Source organism: Oryzias latipes, chromosome 19 (genome assembly GCF_053564925.1).
Source record: "Oryzias latipes strain Hd-rR chromosome 19, Olatipes_Hd-rR_3.1".
Classification (NCBI taxonomy): Eukaryota; Metazoa; Chordata; class Actinopteri; order Beloniformes; family Adrianichthyidae; genus Oryzias; species Oryzias latipes.
Genome location: NC_136255.1, coordinates 23,682,720 through 23,700,528, shown reverse-complemented (window position 1 = coordinate 23,700,528; position 17,809 = coordinate 23,682,720). Strand labels below are relative to the sequence as shown.

The 17,809-nt window shown below is 38.0% G+C and overlaps 1 protein-coding gene across 1 annotated transcript in view; it reads right to left on the bottom strand.

Annotated features, from left to right (window-relative positions):
* LOC101172029 (cilia- and flagella-associated protein 337) overlaps nt 1–17,809 on the bottom strand; it is a 30,835-nt gene that overhangs the window by 446 nt on the left and 12,580 nt on the right. Inside the window, exons 16-26 of the mRNA XM_023949092.2 lie at nt 11,772–11,834; nt 11,366–11,485; nt 7,819–8,012; nt 7,696–7,746; nt 6,733–6,811; nt 5,321–5,413; nt 2,892–3,007; nt 1,937–2,117; nt 330–439; nt 171–252; nt 37–96 (exon numbers count right to left, since the gene is read on the bottom strand). Of these exons, the coding sequence (XP_023804860.2) occupies nt 37–96; nt 171–252; nt 330–439; nt 1,937–2,117; nt 2,892–3,007; nt 5,321–5,413; nt 6,733–6,811; nt 7,696–7,746; nt 7,819–8,012; nt 11,366–11,485; nt 11,772–11,834 (1,149 nt within the window). The remainder of the gene's footprint in view (nt 1–36; nt 97–170; nt 253–329; nt 440–1,936; nt 2,118–2,891; nt 3,008–5,320; nt 5,414–6,732; nt 6,812–7,695; nt 7,747–7,818; nt 8,013–11,365; nt 11,486–11,771; nt 11,835–17,809) is intronic.

The following is a 17,809-nucleotide window of genomic DNA, read 5'->3' as shown; positions in this document are numbered from 1 at the left end:
ATCGGTTTACTTTAAATCTGCAGCAGAAGAGCTCACATGCAGCACTGAGATAATGGAGCCAGGATGGACATCTCATCCTTAGAGTGCTTCCCAAACCTGATCGATAGAGGAATTGTGTGTTTAAGAGGAGCAGCAATGCATCATTCCACAATAATCCAGAGCTGACTCACCCTCTGGCATTGTCCAAGTGGAGAAGAAAACCTTCATCTCCAAATTTGGTAAAAATTTCATAGTGGTGTCTGTCCATGTTGCCTGGAAGGACAAAAAACAAAACCAAACTGCAACCAAACTGCTTTAATCAAAAGTTATTAAACAGCGGAAGTAAATACCAATCAGAAAGTCAAAGATGGACATGTCGATAATGTTGAGGAGCCGGTTGCCTGAGTTATAAGGATGCAGCTGCTTTATTGCGTCGCAGAAGAATGGATTCACTTCCCACCTGGAAGAAAAACACCAGGAAGATGACAGAGGAATGAAAGATTCATTTCAGCAATCATGTTGTGCAAGGGCTTTGTTGCAATGACCGTTGGAAAATTGCAATTGAACATTTTTTTTTTTTTACTTAAGATCAGGCATGTCCATTAAAATTTCCTGTCATAAAATCAATATGCGTCCCAAAGCACTTTCAATAAACGGTGTGTACAATTTATTGATTACAATTGGTTAAATTATGCTTTTGAACCTAAAACATTTTATATGGGGGCGGTGAGAAGGGCACAGAAGACTTTGGATTTAGGATGACCATTACAAATGAAAGGATCAATAGTTTTATTATTGTTATTGATATTAAAACCAACTGGACGAAACTCAGAACTCTTCAGATCCAACATATGAATGAGTTATGATCCGTGGCATTTAGTAAGATTTGTTAAAACCTGAGTTTTCCAAAAAGTAGCGTGGAAACAAGAAAGATTTTGGTCTTCATGCTCCAGAAAGGCGGGCGTAAACAATTTGAGAGGCTCGAGATTTCATTTCATAATATCGCTTTTGTTATTTTTTTCTACAAAGCTTAAAAAAAGCTGCCACGAATGTCTTGCACATTTTCCACAGATGAGATTTAGGTGATCCATGCTTGATATACAATATTCATAAATGTTTCTTGTGTTCGTCATTCGTCGATGTGGTTTCTTGGAATTCGGTTTTGAGACATTCAGAATTTTTGGTTGGTTGAGAATTATGCAGTTTATACACATTTTACCTAGTTTATGTGCAATTATTACGCAAATCTAACACAATAGTGCGTGACTTTCTGTTAGATGTATACACAAATTTGTGGCTTTCCATGACCGTTCCACGAATGTCTAACAGACTTTTTACGCATGCACCACCGATGTATATCGCGTATACGACACACATAACCTACTAAATTTACATAATTGACTCACAAATCACTAATTAATTGCATATAAACAGCGCAATAATCACGCACACATCATGTTCTACGCTGTTTACGTGTTCTTTGCGTGGTGTTAACGTGGTTTATTTGTGATACATCTGCGTAAATTTTGCATAAAACCCAAACTTTTCTAACTTTTTCCACATGTATTCACGTATGACCAACTTTCATCTGTGCAATATGGGCAAGATGCACGTAGTAGCTGCGTGAACAGGCCTCAATATGCTAATAGACTGGCTGTTGTCAAGGAGTTTATTATCAAGTGGCACTAAAAGACGAGCCATCCAAGCTGAGTGGAAAAAAATGGTACAAGGCCTTTAAACATGAAATTTAAAGTAGTTTATTTAGCTGATGTTCTGTTCCATCTGTTGCAAAAAAATTTCCAATATATAAAAAGTTTGTTTTGCATTTAATGTTGTAAGGGTTTAAAGAATGCAGGCTGATTGGTTCACCTCACCAAATCTGGTCCTCTTTGCAAAAGTTTTGGACACCCCTGATTTAAACAGTCAAAAAGATGTTGAAATAAATGACTCCTCTTACTCCTGGCGTCCAGTGAAGGAGTAGGAGCGCGTCCAGGGGTTGGGGATGGAGAGGCGGGGGGCGATGCTGAGGCCGGGCAGGTACGCGGCGAGCGACCCCTCCAGCAGGTCGGGGTTCCCACACACGGCATATTCGGTCTTACAAACGTACAGGCACTTTGCAAAGAAGCACGTGTTGTTTGCTGTTTGAGGACGCACAAGTCAGGGAGAAGATTAGATGTTGAAAGGCAGATTAAACTGAAGTAGCTCATCATCATTAGAAAACTTTGCTTTATGTGAGAAAGACTTCTGGACTGTGTTTGTGTCTAATAGAGATCATGTTCCACACCTCAGGGCTGCTTCCAAAACTGATGTGAAATGATTCGATTTTCAAGCTTTTAAAATGTTTGCAAAATTCAAACCACAAGGAAATTATCTAACATAAAAGATAAATAAATAATAAAAAAAACTCTAGACTTTGTGCCCTGAGTTTTCTTTCTTTTGCATTAATACATCAGAGTGAAACGGTTTCCAAAATTCCTCCTTTAGTAAGAACTGGGATGATAAAATCTCATCTCAGTCTTATGCCGTTGTGTTTATCAAACCACATCTGACTCAAATTAATCCACAGTTCAGCATTTAGCACCACGACTACGACAGAGCAGCATCTGGGAAATTCATTTGTACTTGGTGTTTTAAAATAACACCCCAACAAAAGCTATCAGCTCACTAAAAAAGGTACTTTGTGGAGCTTAATTTAAAAAGAGGTATTCTAAAAAGAACCCAGGCATCAATTTAAACTGGGATCTTTTGTTACTTTCAGATCAAATCAAAGATAATCATCAAGGAGAAAGTAGAAGTGCAGGTTTTATTTACCAAAGTTTAAGCCATAAATCTGACAATTCGGTTGTTTAATTTTTTGTTGATGAAGGCACCAAATGAGCCAGATGTGGACATCTTTGTGAGGCAGTTGGTACCTGGTGAGGTGAAGAAAACCGCTCGTAGGTCATCATTGAGGGTCACTTGGAGAACTTCTCCTGAGACGTTGACTATTCTGCCGGCGACTGGTGGGACCCTCCTAAAATCTAGAATTCTAACAGACAGTTGAATGACATTAATGGAGATTCATCACAGTTTTAAAATTTCCAACAGGTTTTATTTGACACGTTTCTTTCAGAAGACATTTAGAATCTGTTATGTCTGAAATTCTCAGACTGTAATTAGCTATTTATCCTATTTATATCAGGCTGTTGTTGTTGTTTATTTCTCTTGAGTTTTAGTTTGTTCCTGCTATTTCCACAGAGATGCTTCTCAATTAGTGATTCTAGCCATGAGTCAGCTGAAAAATATTGTTCTTCCAACACTATTTGTAATTAAAATCAGACTAATTATAGACATAATGACTGAAAACCAGCAATTTCTTCTTGTTTTACCAAAGAAACGCAGAAAAAAAATGCTAAATTGACAAACCCAAACAGACATTCCTCTAAAACCATGAGCTTTTATGCTTGCAGTGTTCATAAAGAGGAATAGTTTCATGAGAAGCCCCTCAAAAAACAAGAGTGCTGCTTTTTTTCGCATAGAAAAGACGCTAAACAGTAGTTTTGAATATTCAGTCAACTAAACTGTCAATCAGACACGGTCTCGACATGTGTCATCATCTGGAAATACTCACGTTTGATATAGGGAAGATTTCCGGTATAAAAGTTCATAATTAGCTTGTCTTAAACTGCAGGATCATTTTATAAATGAGATAAATCATCTTAACAACTTCGCCAACATATTTAGTCCACTTCCTCCAGTGTGAGGAGAACAGTTCTTGCTAACATTAAGATGATGACAGTTTTATGTCATTTGTATTTTTATCTTCTTCTATTAAGCTGATTATCACCATGCATGCAACTTCCTGACAGATTCCTGCTGTGTTTTCTGTCTGGCCGTGCTCACGGACTCCGTGAAGAGTTTATGTCTTCCTTAAGGCCACATTTCAGCCACGCTGACGGTAATCAGACAATCCGGGTGTGAAGCTGTTTCTAAAACTGCCGGCGTTCAACCAGCCCTGATTGAAAGTGATAATGATGAGAGCTCCTGGCAGCCAAGACAGTCACAACAGTGAAAGGGTAACACAGTGTGACACATTAACACACACACAAAACTAAATGTGAAACTGCCAAATAATCTCACGCTATAATTATGAAGATATCTGCCTTTCAGCAGCAGGTTGCAGCGTCTGCAGTAATTGTTTCGGTGTCTGACGTGGCACTCCTGCTGTTTTCAGCCTCGTCTGGTGAAGTGATGACTTCACTGTGTGTGGCCTCTTAATGATACCGTCTAGCCTGGATGACTGTGTTTCAGAGGGAATCAGTTCACCTCAGCTTAGTGCACTTACTCAAAGTGAGTGTTAAGTTCAAACCGTGGTTAGTAGTGAGTTGGGAAACCCTGGATTTTATTTGGTGTTGCAATCACTGTGGAAACTTTTTTTTTTTCATCGACAACAAATAACTGTCTTTTCTAAAAATAAAAAAAGAAACCATCCCCATTCCTAATATTCCCAAGAAGGCTCCCATGCTGAAAACAGATCGACTGACATCCCACAATTCTCTTGAGGCGTCCGTCACCTAAACATGGGAGCAGCTTTAAGCTGCATGCAAACGTCTGCGTGCTGACATGCTAAAAACAGCTCTGCAAATAAGTCCAAAATTGATTTAAGTGTATCCCTTGTGCTATCTTAGATGACCCCCCCCCTTGCATTGACGTGTTCTCCCTACCATGACAAAGGTAACTGGATAACTGGTGTCCATGGATAACATGGACACCAGTGAAGATCACAAATCATTGAAGAAAAAAGGTCCAGAGCACTGTCTAGTGGGTCTAGATGACCCAACTCCCAATGGTAAAGTGCCTAGGATAGCACAAGGGTTACACAATTTATTTAGATGAAAAAAAGATCTACCAAAGGGTAAAAAAAGGATCTTACCAAGATTTATTTGTATAAACTAAGAACTAAGATTATTTTGCTATCAAAAAACTTTGTTGATGAGATTATTTTTCGTGCAAGACAAATTTTCCTGAAACAATGGTCTTTTATTTTCTTAAGATTCAGTTTTTGCTGTATGTTAAAAAAAAATAAAAGACTGCAATTAAGAAGAAGGTTGTGGACTTGCATTTTGCTCCACCTTTTAGTCTGCAGCTGTTTCCTAGAAACACTAAAATCCTGCTGTTTGCTTATTTGCTCCACTAGTTAAATGTATTTAAACCATTAAATGTTTTACATTTTCAACAATTGTTAAAATAAATGAATAATTCAAAGACAAATATGCTCCTTTAACTGAGGTTCCCTGCACTTTCACCTGACTTTATTGACCGAAAAAAGAAAACAAACATGTAGTTATCAAAGCCTTCTCACCTGTCCAGGTGAAAAGCTGCGATCTCAGCGTTGTGTCTCTGGAAGTCGACAAAATAAAAGAAGTCGTCGGGCGTCTCTTCATCTCTCTGCTGCCTGAGACACAAACACAGATGAAGACGACTGTTACATTAGCCTGCAGCATGTAATCATCAAGACACATGCTGCAATTTCAACTGCCAAACAGATGATTTAGCTGCTTTTAAATAATATGGAGCGTGTCATATATGCATTCATTAAAATCATGCAGTCACACCAGCTGCTTTAAACACAGCCTAAAAAAGGGGTGTGTTTGTAGATTTATTAATTTTGTATTAGGCTAAATTACATCCAAAGTGTTCAGATCTGCTTCATTTTGTGGTTTTGAACCAGCTATTGTCGCGCTAGATTTGCTCCTTTGCTTGAGATCACTGCGCTGTTGTGTGGTCTCACTGATGCCAGGCCTCATACATTTACTCCTCAAGTCTTCCACTTGTTTTGCAATTGAACATTTACATTTAACAAACCTTTTGACACCTGACTGGTTTGGGATTTTCCTGCATGTCTTCAGATTTTACAATATTATTAAGCTGCATTTTTGTTGTTTTTAGATTAAACGCTCTACTTTGTTATTCTTCACTTCAAACTGTTTGATTTTTTCAAAGATTTAAAGCCTTGTTTTTAGACATTCAAGATATTTTACCAGGTTTAAGTCATTTTACCTTAACTTTGCTCTACACCTTTACATGGTTTTCTTAAAAACAGTCAAGAATCGTATGTCCCATTGAAAGCTAGGATCGAAAAATAAGAAAAATTATGCTTAAATGTATCTAAATCATTTTGTTCCAAACTAGTGGCAACAGAGAAACTTCATTTAAGACTCAAAAAACTAAATTTGCACTGGTTTAATTTTAAAGGTCTTATTTTAAAGTTCAACATTTGGAATTCATTGTCATTATTTTAGAAACAAAAAAGTTTTAAAGTGTCAGTTTTACAGGATTTATGAGGATTTATTAAGATTGGCCAACTTGTACTAAGATTGTTTCCTCATTTTGTTCATTTTTGCTTTAAAATGAGGCATTTCCACTTAATAAACCAGTTTTTTGTCACTGATATCAAAACAAACTACAATTAAGTTTAAAAAAACTCGAAAAATCCAAACCATTTGCTTAGAATTAGCAAATAAATACTTGTTATTGAAGGTTAGAACATTCAATTGGAAGTAATTCTATCTAATAGTTTTTTTTTAACTTATTCTCCCTTTATTGAACAAAACTCATTATTTCTAGATTTTTATATCTTATTAAAAGGTTTCCTGATATGTAAAAATGATTTAGCTACCTTCTAGTGTTTTTTTTTCTATTTTCCTGCTACCTGTTTTTGTGTAATCAGATCCATTTTGTCTTGTTTCACAGTTGAACCCATTTAGTCCTCACCTCATTGGTTTGAACATGGCTTTGGCAAAGTTACGCAGTTTCAGAGCCAGCTTCAGGTGATGCCCGCTGGGTTTCACCACTTAAAACAGAGAAAAGCAAAGAACATTTTCTGAATTATTTCGAAAATTTTAAAACCACACTTCCTTTAAATTATTTAGGAAATGTTTCCAAACAAACTAATGCAATATTTTTCAATTTTTTTATACCAAAGCGCAAGAAATATACTAACAAACGTGTCTTTTCTGTGGAAGACAGCTGGAATAATCCCAACCTTCTCCATCTGCTGCTTTCCATAAAACACTCTGCGTCTTAAAAAAGTTATCAATCAAGTCGTGTTTGCATTCAAAACATTTCTAGGAAAAGAATAAAAAAGTGCCACAAGCGGCTGGTGAGCTGTCCTCCAAAATGAAAGGGAAATGAAATGCAGTGGATGGATTGTTTTTGGACTTTGTTTCTTCTTGGCAGTAAGCAATGTGTGTGTGGTTGAGCAAAATCTAACAGGACAAAGACATTCAATAAAAGAAAATGCAAATTTCCCCCCTTTTTTCTGAATAATGTCCCAATTTCAAGATGAAAACGATGAAGCAGCCACAAGAAAACATCTTTTTTTTTTAAATTTCCTGTCATGGACCGTCACTTTCGCAGTCTGAGCTGTCATGCTGTTTTTGAAGCAGGTGTGCGGACGTCTCCTTTGGAACACGCAGACATCAAGCGTTTAATCGAGAAATGTGCCTTTGAACTTAAACCAACGTTTGGCATTTGTGCCCTGCAGCAACAGTCTTGTACACAAAAGAATTCTGAATCCCGGTGCCAAGTGAAAAAAAAAAAAATCTGCACTATCGCCAAAGCAGCTGTGGGCCTGTCTTTGGTGGCGCAGTAAAAAAGAAAAAGAAAAGGAAACAAAGAGGCTTTTTAGAGCCAAACAGTGTAAGTCAAAGACAACAAAAGACGTTTGGACTATACCTTGTGTGCAGTCGCAAGCTCCTTTCAGGGCTTTTTCATCCTGAGTGTAATCTGCCAGAAAATATATTAGTTGCCCAAACAAAATAGTTGTGAGTTTTATGCAACCAGATTGTTTTGTGTCACCTGCATTGACTATTGTCAAGTTGCTCATGTCCTTGAGAAGCTGGAGGACAGCGGGGTCATCGCGCGAGTAAAGAGCATAGCGGTTTATTCCCAGGTGAAAGTTGAGCCAACTGGCGTCGGGGTCATAGGTCATTTCCTGCAGCTTCACAGTGATGTTCGATAAAACTGCCACCTCTTTGTAGAGTTTCAGATGTCTAAGGATTAAAAAAAGAAACAGAGGGGAATTAGAAGCTGACACAACCACTCGCTACATTTAACATGTAAACAAAACACAAAAAAAGCACACACCTTTTCTCTGAACTTACAGACTAAAACCAGCTTAGACCACGTTTATTCACATAAATAAAAATATATTTGCCACCATTTTTGTTTGAAAATGGCTTTATCCCGAAGTTAGTTACATTTCTTAGATTAAATCAGACCATTAAGAATTTATTTTCCTTGCTGTTTCATAAAAGTTTTAGCTTTTCAATTTTTGCATAAAAGTCTCACTCTGGTCATCTTTCCATCTATTTTCAAAGCATTCCCAGTGGTCTTTTAATTATAACTATGCCATTTTTAGAAAAAAAAAGAAAAGAAATCAGAGCTGTGTTAAGGACATAGTTTCTGCTGAGAGGCAGGAGTTCATTACACAGCAAAAAGAGGTAACATAAAAATTGGAAAAGAACAATAATCTTAAAAATTAAATCACTAGCAAATAGTAAAATTATCTGTCTATGCAGCAGGTAAGTTTTTCTTGGCAATAAATCTTACAATAAGATATCAAAATATAGAAACAGGAAGTTCCACAGAAGCATTCAAAAAGTGCAAATAAGCTTATAAAGCTAACTGTAAGATAGAATTACTTCAAATTGAATGCTATACAGCCCAATAATGAACCTTTTTTGCTTGGTCTAAATACAGTATAGTTAGTTAATTAAAAGTTTGTATTTTTATGTACCCAATTTTAGTTCATTTTGATCTAAAAACAAGGTTTTTAGATCAAAATGAACTGAGTTGTGGCGCAGAGCACCCCCCTTCCCATCACCCATAACTGAGAGCTCCATGTTTTTGTGCTCCCCTGCTGGCTTACAGCCCATCACACCCACCAAACTACCATTACTGGTGTAACAAAAAGGGTGAGCAATAGCAGAGTTATCCAGCCGTACAGAACAAAGACGTACACGGATGCATCAGAATGGAGCGGAGCGGGGAGCTTGTGGCATTTTTTCTATGTCACAAATAAACTGTTTTTCAAACAGCATCTCTTCGTCTGCTCATGATTCACAACGATTTGAATAAATCTTGTTCATATGTGTCCTCCATCATCAGAAAAATGAAGCCATAATTTGAAAATGATGTGGAGATTTAACTTGATTCGTGATTTTCTACAACGTGCAAGTAAATCTAAGCCTGCGCTGAACTTTGTGTGAGCTTAATGATCTAAGACTCCTCAAGTGAAGGTGTGAAACCTCACTAACAGATCTGTGCGTCAGTGAGGATTTAGCAACATGTGCCCAAACAGAAGAGCTGTCGTTTGCAGTGAAGATTTATGAGGACAATTTTCACTGCAAGGACAGACTATTTGGCTTCTGTTTTACACTTTTATTTAGTTTTCTGTCTGCTTCTTTTCTGTAAAAATTGGTTGGCAGCAGCAGAAATAAGCCTGTGGTGAGAGGGGCAGCTCAGGGTCAAAGCTGACCGCACCGAGTGGGACGCTCATTTTTAACCCAAACAAACCCCATCACAGGCTGGACAGTAAACTTAGGCAATGAAGTGAAGGGGGAAGCAAGTTTTTTTGCAGGTCGGTCGACCTGTTCTGTCCCTGAGCAACCTGAAGGGACCGGAAAAGGGCAAACCAGAGCGTCGATTAAACAGGGGAACCCCCTCAGGGGTTTCTGCTGCCTCCTGGAGATGCTGTTGCAATTCAATTCAATTCAATTTTATTTGTATAGCCCAAATTCACAACAACAGTCGTCTCGACGGGCTTCGTATAGATAATTGGAAAAGTAAAACAAGAAAATCAAAAGGATTGAATACATAGAATTCAATAGGAAAATACTAAATTGTTGCAATGGGTTGTAAATCTGACAGCTCAACGACATCAAATTCATTGTTCATTTACCATTATTTTTCACAATAAGAGCCCAGAATCTGCAATCCTTAGGGAGTGTGCTGGGATACCGAGCAGGCTTCTGAGTAAATCTTCTGAGGATTAAGATTTCAAGCAGTTTAAAGTGGTTCAAAATGACATGTTTGTGAGAGACTTAAACCCGGTTTCGTTTGGTGTAAACATCCCACAGACAGCTTGTCTGCGGGTGCGTGAACAAAGTGCATTCTTGTATTTGTGTTCCTGTGTTCCTGAAGGGGATCGGCCGTTGTGTCACTGACCTTCAGCACGTTTCAGCACGTGCTCACAAAGCACCCAACACAGGCAAAAACTGCAAAGCTCTGCAGAAGATATGATCAAAAGCGTCCCGACTAAACAGAAACTGACCTTTCCCAGTGAGACACTTTCTTCATGTAGTATTCGTTCAGCTGCTCGACCTGCAGCAGGCTCTCTTCTGGCGCCAGCGGTGGAATTTGAATGTTATAAAGGGGATGAGCAAACAGCTTCTCCAGCTTGGAGCTTCCATCAGCCATTTGGGATGTAGTTGTATCATCCAGAGGTGTTGTAAATGTCCAGTTGGAGAGCTGTGGAGGGCCAAGACCCTCAGGTGCAGAAAGGCTGAAATTTTTGGAGCCGCATGAGCAAAAGTGTCCCGGTGTTTGCATGAAGGTCCACAGCTTTGGCAGGAGGATGAAATATAGATCAGCGGAGAACAGAGCTGTGAGGGTTGCAGCCACAAGGAAACGATCTCTTCGCATCTTTAAAAGCAAAATGGGAATCGGATTAAAAAAAAAAAAAAGCTGACTATAAGATGCTAAAGCAGAGTCCGCAAAGGCATCACTTGCAGGTGTCCTCCAGCCTCCCACACCGACAGGTTTGTCCAAGTCTCTCAGCTCCTCGAGTCTGTCTTTGCTTAAGTCTGCTCCCTTCCAGCTTCACTTCTCCTCCTCCTCCTCCTCCTCCTCCTCCTTTGGCAGCAGCTAAAGAGAAGGCTGAGAGCGAGCGTGTGTCAGCGGCAGTCCCTGACAGTTCGCTTCCAGGGACCTGCTGCTCCGAGGAGGAGCATTTGTGTGCTTCTAGTCAGCGTTGTGTGTGCAGGTGTGCATGTGGACAGCCAATCACAGCTTTGCAGATTGAAACATGTGAACACAACAAAGGAGGGCAGACAGATAGAGGAAATCCTCTGAAGCTGGAAGGCTTATCAGACAAGAGCTGAATGAAACTGTCCTTCTGGGGTCTTCACTCTGATGAACCTACGATGTGTAGAAAACATCCTTTTTTTTCTCTCTCATCTTCTCATCCTTCCTCCTTTCTGGAATCTTTCACTTCTTCAGCTCTTTAAATCTATTTTTCCCCTCGCCTTCCCTCTCTTCACCATACTTCACATCAGCCAAGCTTCAAACTTTTGTCTTCTTTTGCTTTCCCCTCATTCTCTCTTTTCCCTTTCGCCTTACTTACTTTTCACCACTGATCTCCAGTCTGTCTAGCTTCAGGCAGAAATTCCCAGCTGCACTTTCCTTCCCTCTGCAGTTGCCGTCCTCACAAATCCCTCGCTTTTTCTCCCCCTGACGCGCTGATCTACAGAGAAGCACAGAAAAGCAGTGCTAAAAAAAAGAGAAAAAAGGTCTTGCTCAACTTTAAATGAGGAAACACAGTAAAAATAACACCGCCCAGTGATCACACGCCAGCATTTCTGTAGTCTGCCACCTGATTCCTGTAAAAACACATGCATCGGCTAAAAACGTTTTTAACAGCTTCACGGAGAGGCAGCGGAGTTCTCACGGGGCAATTTTATTGCATTGCTGTTATTGTGGTATTTTGGAACATCTGTCATCTGGATGTGCTTGTATGTGTGTGGACTTACGCGTCTGGAAGCAGCTCTCCGGGGTCTTTTATTTTCTCCACAGGAAAAGGTCGAGAGAATCTGCTGTTGATGAGGGATACAAGTGAAAGGAAGACTGAATATGAATCATGTCAGCATTTATTTATAATAAACATGGTCTCAAGATCAAATATGTGTTTCTCATTACGAGTTTACTTTCCCAAACCTTGTTTCAATTAGCATCTTTTCTTCTACGTACCCCCAATGCCAGGAAATCTCTGACTATGATTGGCCGGCGGGGCTAAAAAAGCACAGATAATTACATTTTTTAAAGCACTGATCTAGTTAAAATCATGTTTGCTGTCCAGTTGGAAGAGCTGTGTCTTATTATCATACCAAGCAGTGGATGCAGTTTATTTCTTTTAGCTGGATTAAACCATTTCTATGAACATTTCACTTGTTTTCACTTCTTCACAAAATGCAGATTTACAGTGGTGTGAGAAAGTTTGGGCACCCCTGCAAAATTGCTCTTGGCCACCTTAAATACCTCTTCTTATGATTGGCTTCACATGTGTATGTAGGTCAAGGGCCAATAAGCTTGTAAAACAAATTTAGTGTTCCAATAATTATTGCTAAAGGTAGTCAAATCCATAAAACAACCGGGGTGCCCAAATTTACGCACATGCCTATTTTTGTTTAAGTAATCATTGTTTCTTATTATAGTTTCTTTAAATCCAATAAACTTCATTTCACTTCTTAAATATCACTGTGTTCATCTGCTATATGATGTATTTAACTGAAATTGATGATCCGAACAACCAATGATTTATGAAGAAAAATCTTGAAAATTATCAGGGGTGTCCAAACTTTCTCACACCACCGTACGAATTAAAGTTGGTCAGTTGAATTTGCCACAAATCGATTTCCTAAATGAGAAAGAAAATTGTGGTTTTGGTATTTTTGACATGTTCTTATGTCCTCTTTTTCACAATGGAGGACAAATAAAAAGAAATTTGGGTTTAAAATGGCCTTTTTGAGGATTTTTTATTCAAATAATCATGAATCAGGAGCAGATGAAAAAATGCTGTTTAGAAAAGGGCTCACTGGTCTCATCAGCCTTAAATTTGCATGTGTTTAATTAGCAGTTGTCAAAAAAAGTGTAACTCTGTGAATGAGGAAACTAAAAAATTCATTACCCAGGACTTAGATTTTTTTTTTTTTTTTACTAATTTAAATCCAACTGGGTTGATTTCAAGCTCCACATTCTCTTCTGTAAATTTAAGCTAATCAGCAAGTACAAAATGTTCCTACCTAAACAGCTTTTAATAAATGAGCTCTTAAGCTGTTTTTGGTTTTTTCCCCACAGGTGAGCGGACCAAACTAAACTAAACTCATTTTACTGTATTTATAACTTTTGTTGAGTAAACTCCATGCATAAGTCCCAACCATGGCCTGTATCTGAGAACTGGACCGAGTAAGTGTGACATCACCCATAGAAAAGGGTTTAATTCCAGCTCCAAATGAATTAAAGTCAATTTAGACGCCCATTTCTTATGATATGGACGTCATGTTGGAGCCAGCCGTTGCCGGTAAGCAGTGATTGGTCCTAATCGGTCTGAGTCATCATTTTAATGGCAACCACTCTTGCCAATCAGGAGTGAGCTTGTTGGGAGTCCACACCCCTACCACTTGAAAGGCAGCTCGTGCAAATCTGTCAATCAAATGTTTTAAATATTAGACATTTCTCTGTAGAAGTCTGTGGAATTTCGGCCTTTTTGAGCCAGCGGGCACTTCCTGTTTGGAACGCCAGGAGGGAGGGGTCACTCAGTCCAGTTCTCATATGCAGTCAATGGTCCTAACTAAAAACAATAAGCTGCATAAATGACAGGAAATGATGGATTGAGCTAGGAAAGTGAGTACCAAACACAAGAGAACGGGTGGGGCATCACTCATGCTAGTTAAGAGAAGCAAAAAAAAAGGTATATGTGAGGTTTTTTTTTCAACCAACATAAAAATAAATGCTGAAAATGTAGTATTCATGATTAAGAATGGATAACCCAAAAACTGAACGTCACAGCCTCTGCAGATACAGAGCCTCTGATTTGTTTACACACAAGGCAGATGACTAAGATCTGTGAACATTTTCTTCTTTTTCAAAGACCGCAGTTACAACGCAAAATGATGAGCTATTGTCTGAAAGTAAATATCTGCACAAAGTACGGTTGGGTCAGGAAAACAAGTTACCACATCACTCCCATTTTTAGTTTCTGCTGATTCTGCAGAAACCCTGGGAAAAGTGCTTTCACAAGATCTGCAGAGTGAGGGTGTTTTTTCTATTGTATTTAATTTTAAACTCTTTGTATTAATGAGTCAGCTTAACAGAGTTCAGACAATTGGGTTCGTTAGTGAAGCATCAGTGGTTTCTTGGGGAAAGAAAGCCCTTTCCACTTGTCATGGTTGATTCTGCTCATATTTATCCACCGAGAACTCGAGACATAAACACTGATTGTGCCGCTTCCCACACAGAACTCTCAAACCAACACTTAAAGCGATCCAGGCTGAGAAGTTTTAAAATCAATTATACATAGACAAACTAAAGTAGGACACAAGTGGGAGTGCTGCTGAGAAACCTGTGTGGTTCAGTTGGGTTGTGATGATCAGAGCAGGTTGCTTTTTGTTGGGATGACTGGAGGAGGCTAATGTTTGTGTTTCTGTCAAAAATAAACCTCCAGAGGATTAATTTAGACAATATCTCATGGTGAAGGAAAAGCAGTGAAATAGAATGAGTGGATTCTCACAAGTCAGACACTAGTCCAATGTCAAACGTAAGAGTCAAGCTTCAAAGTGTAAATTAGCATTTAGAAGCTCATTTACACCATTCAAAAAAACTTGGTGGAAATCGTACGGTGCTTGTTTCAATTCACAGATTTTGGGTATAGGAAGGTAATTGTACTGTGGTCGTAAACACCTCATTTTGTCCACATAATGGTCTCACTTTGTGGCTCACTTATTGGGGCAAAAACCAAAAAAATCTAAAAGAAAACCCTTGTCAGTGTGGCATCAATTTAAACATTCTGTCGGTATAAAAAGCATATATTGTTTGTAATCGAATCAAAACAAAGTAATGAACAACATCACATAACCTACAAGCAGCGCCACTTGGCAATAGCGAGCCTTTGGACTGGTAGTAGGCAGTCAGATGTTGCAGCTGAACTTGCATCAAGACAGAGAACTACTGTCAGAGTTTGTGACAGACCACAACCATGAGCAGTACCTAAGGACCTCTGTACTCAGACATGGTTTAGAAAACGCCAAACAGTTGCATTCCCGTTTACTAGATGTGAGGTCCCGTCTGGGACCAGCTGAAGCAGAGATTGGATGACTGGACCCCCAAGTGACCTGGCAGAACTGCGCGTAGCACTTGAGGAAGGGTGGAACGCCTCAGAACAACATAACATGAGGTTGGCGAGGAGCATGAGACAAGCTGTCATTGCTGCAAACGGTGGAAATACCCAATATGCACGTGGTCGATGTTTGTTTTTGGGGCCATCTTTATTATTGGCTTAACTTTAGGGATAATAAACATCAAATTAGTAATATCAAAGGGAAATTTCAATATTTCATTAAAATTCAGACAAAATAGTTGTAAATAATAACAAACAGTAGCAGGACAATGAGAGAAGACAGCGCTGCAGTTGATAGTCACATACTGAAGGTAAAACTGAAGAGAAATTCATTCACAAGTGCTGAAGATACAAACAAGTTTGAATGAAAAATGAATGAGAGACAGCAGTAAAGGTAGAAACTTGTTCCCATTTATTTAACACCAAAGGAGATTCTCTTTTGCTTTTCTGTATTAAAAAAACGCACATTTATTTATTTTTACTGATTTCTGAAAGGATGTACAACTTTCTTGAAAGAAAAAATACATTTCTTAGTTTTTCTAAAATGTAAAGATGACAAATGAAATCATTGTTAGTTGACAGCTCTATATTTGACAAGTTTTATGTTTTTCCTTAAATGTGTTTCTTGCTCAGCACTCTGGTGTTTGTCAAACTTTAGTTAGTAAGCTTATTATTATAATCATTTGACTTTCTGGACCAGTGTCACCATGTTTAACATTAGTATTGTCATATTCAATAGTGTTTTTAAACTTATTTTCTAACAAAACTTCTAATTTTTATCTATTTTTTGTTTGTTTGTTTGGACTCACCAGCAAAGCATACCTTCTTTTGGAGACCTCTAGGTTATAATTAGTCTTAAATATATCCATAAATCAGCATAACTCCCAAGAATTTAAACTGTATTTATAATGGAAGAAATTAACTGAGCAGAAGAGCATAGTTTCCATGGATTGAAACACACCTTTATTAAATGAAATGAACCTCATAATCTTCATTCCTCTTCTTTGTTTTGAAGATCACAAACCTTAGCAGTGTTGATGCACTTTCACTTGGTTGTCATGGCAGCCATAAACAAGGAACACAAAGCACTTTATGTTTTCTCCTCTTGTATAGTTTGATCGCGGCACTCCGCGACTTCTTGAAGCACAGTTGTTGTTTTCCTTAAAGTTTCCGCATCTTTCCTTGACTTCATGACATTTTCCACTGCAGTCAAGTGTTTGAACTAAAACTTGACAGACATTTTCATGTTTATTTTTAACCTCACCCATGAACATTTGAGTGAGAGCAAGGCTTGTTACACTGTTGGTTTGATAAAGTAACATCCAAGTATTCCTTTTGGCCTCAGAGAAACAAAAGAAAACTGCAGTTAATCCTTTCAAATGACAAATATCGGAAATAGACACAATTTTTGAATTATTTATAATCAAATCCAAACACAGATTTAGCTATATACTGTATTCTTTCACATTACAGACTCACTTTATTACCAATATTTTGTCTGAGCTAGTAAACCATTACCGGCTAATAAAAATAAATATATATTACACATTGAAATTATTTAAAAAGTAAGCACAGAAAGTTCTAAAACTAAATGAAACATAAACTAAAAGATAATTTAGGGGAAACACTATGTAGAAAATGTGTCAACTTCTCATCAAACCTTGATTCTGAAGTGGAAACCCATCGTCACAGAGTAACACATACAGACAGACGTTTTCTAACTCGGGTCGGAACGAAACCAGGAAGGCAGGAAAACAAAGTTCATGTTGTCTATTTTTAAACAGAAACTCACTTTTCTTCCCAGACAGTGAAAGCTGAACTCTATTAGTTTGTGATACCACACCCAGACAAATCTGGAAAATGAACACAGCCACTGAGGAAAACCAAAAAAAGCTAGTAACACTTTTTACAGAGAGCTTTGTAGAAAACATTGTTAAAGTGTTCTCTGAGAGCTCATATTTTAACATTAGCGTTTTATGAAGCAGGTTAAATAATCATTCCGCAGCCAAGTTATCTTTTTCTTTGTTTCATGTTCATCACGTCACATGCTGGTGTTAATCCCATACATTTTGAGTAAAGATGAATAATTTTGAGGTTAAGATCAAATAAAATTCTATATTTTTTGTGTGTTCTATCAAAATCGATCACTTAAGTTGGTTAAAATACTGACTTTAACACCTTTTTTCTGTTCTGATCTTTGACAAAACGGACACATCTGAGTAGTTTACTGTCTGAACTCATTTTAAACTATGAGAAATATAAACTATTAGATTCAACAATTAATGAAGACTTTTCTTTATAAACTCAGATATGCTGTCTTCTGGAACAAATTAATCAGATTTCTCCATAATGATGAATGAATGCTTAAGCGGAATGAAGGAGGACAAAATCTGGATAATTGTGAACTCCCTGTAAGCGAATATAAAAACAAAATACATTTTTTTTGACAAACACTTAATAATGATAATATAAATAGAGTTTAACTTTGTTAATGTTGGTCCCTTTAAAAATCTTGCAGCGTCTTATAGGCATAACATGTTTCAGAGTGGAGCTCCAAACATTTGCGGAGGAGAATGTGAGGAATGCTCCGACTTCCCTCATTGAGATACACAGAAACTCTCATAATTGACCTAGATTGTTCAACACTGACATTTTAAATAGCTGTTTTGCAATCAA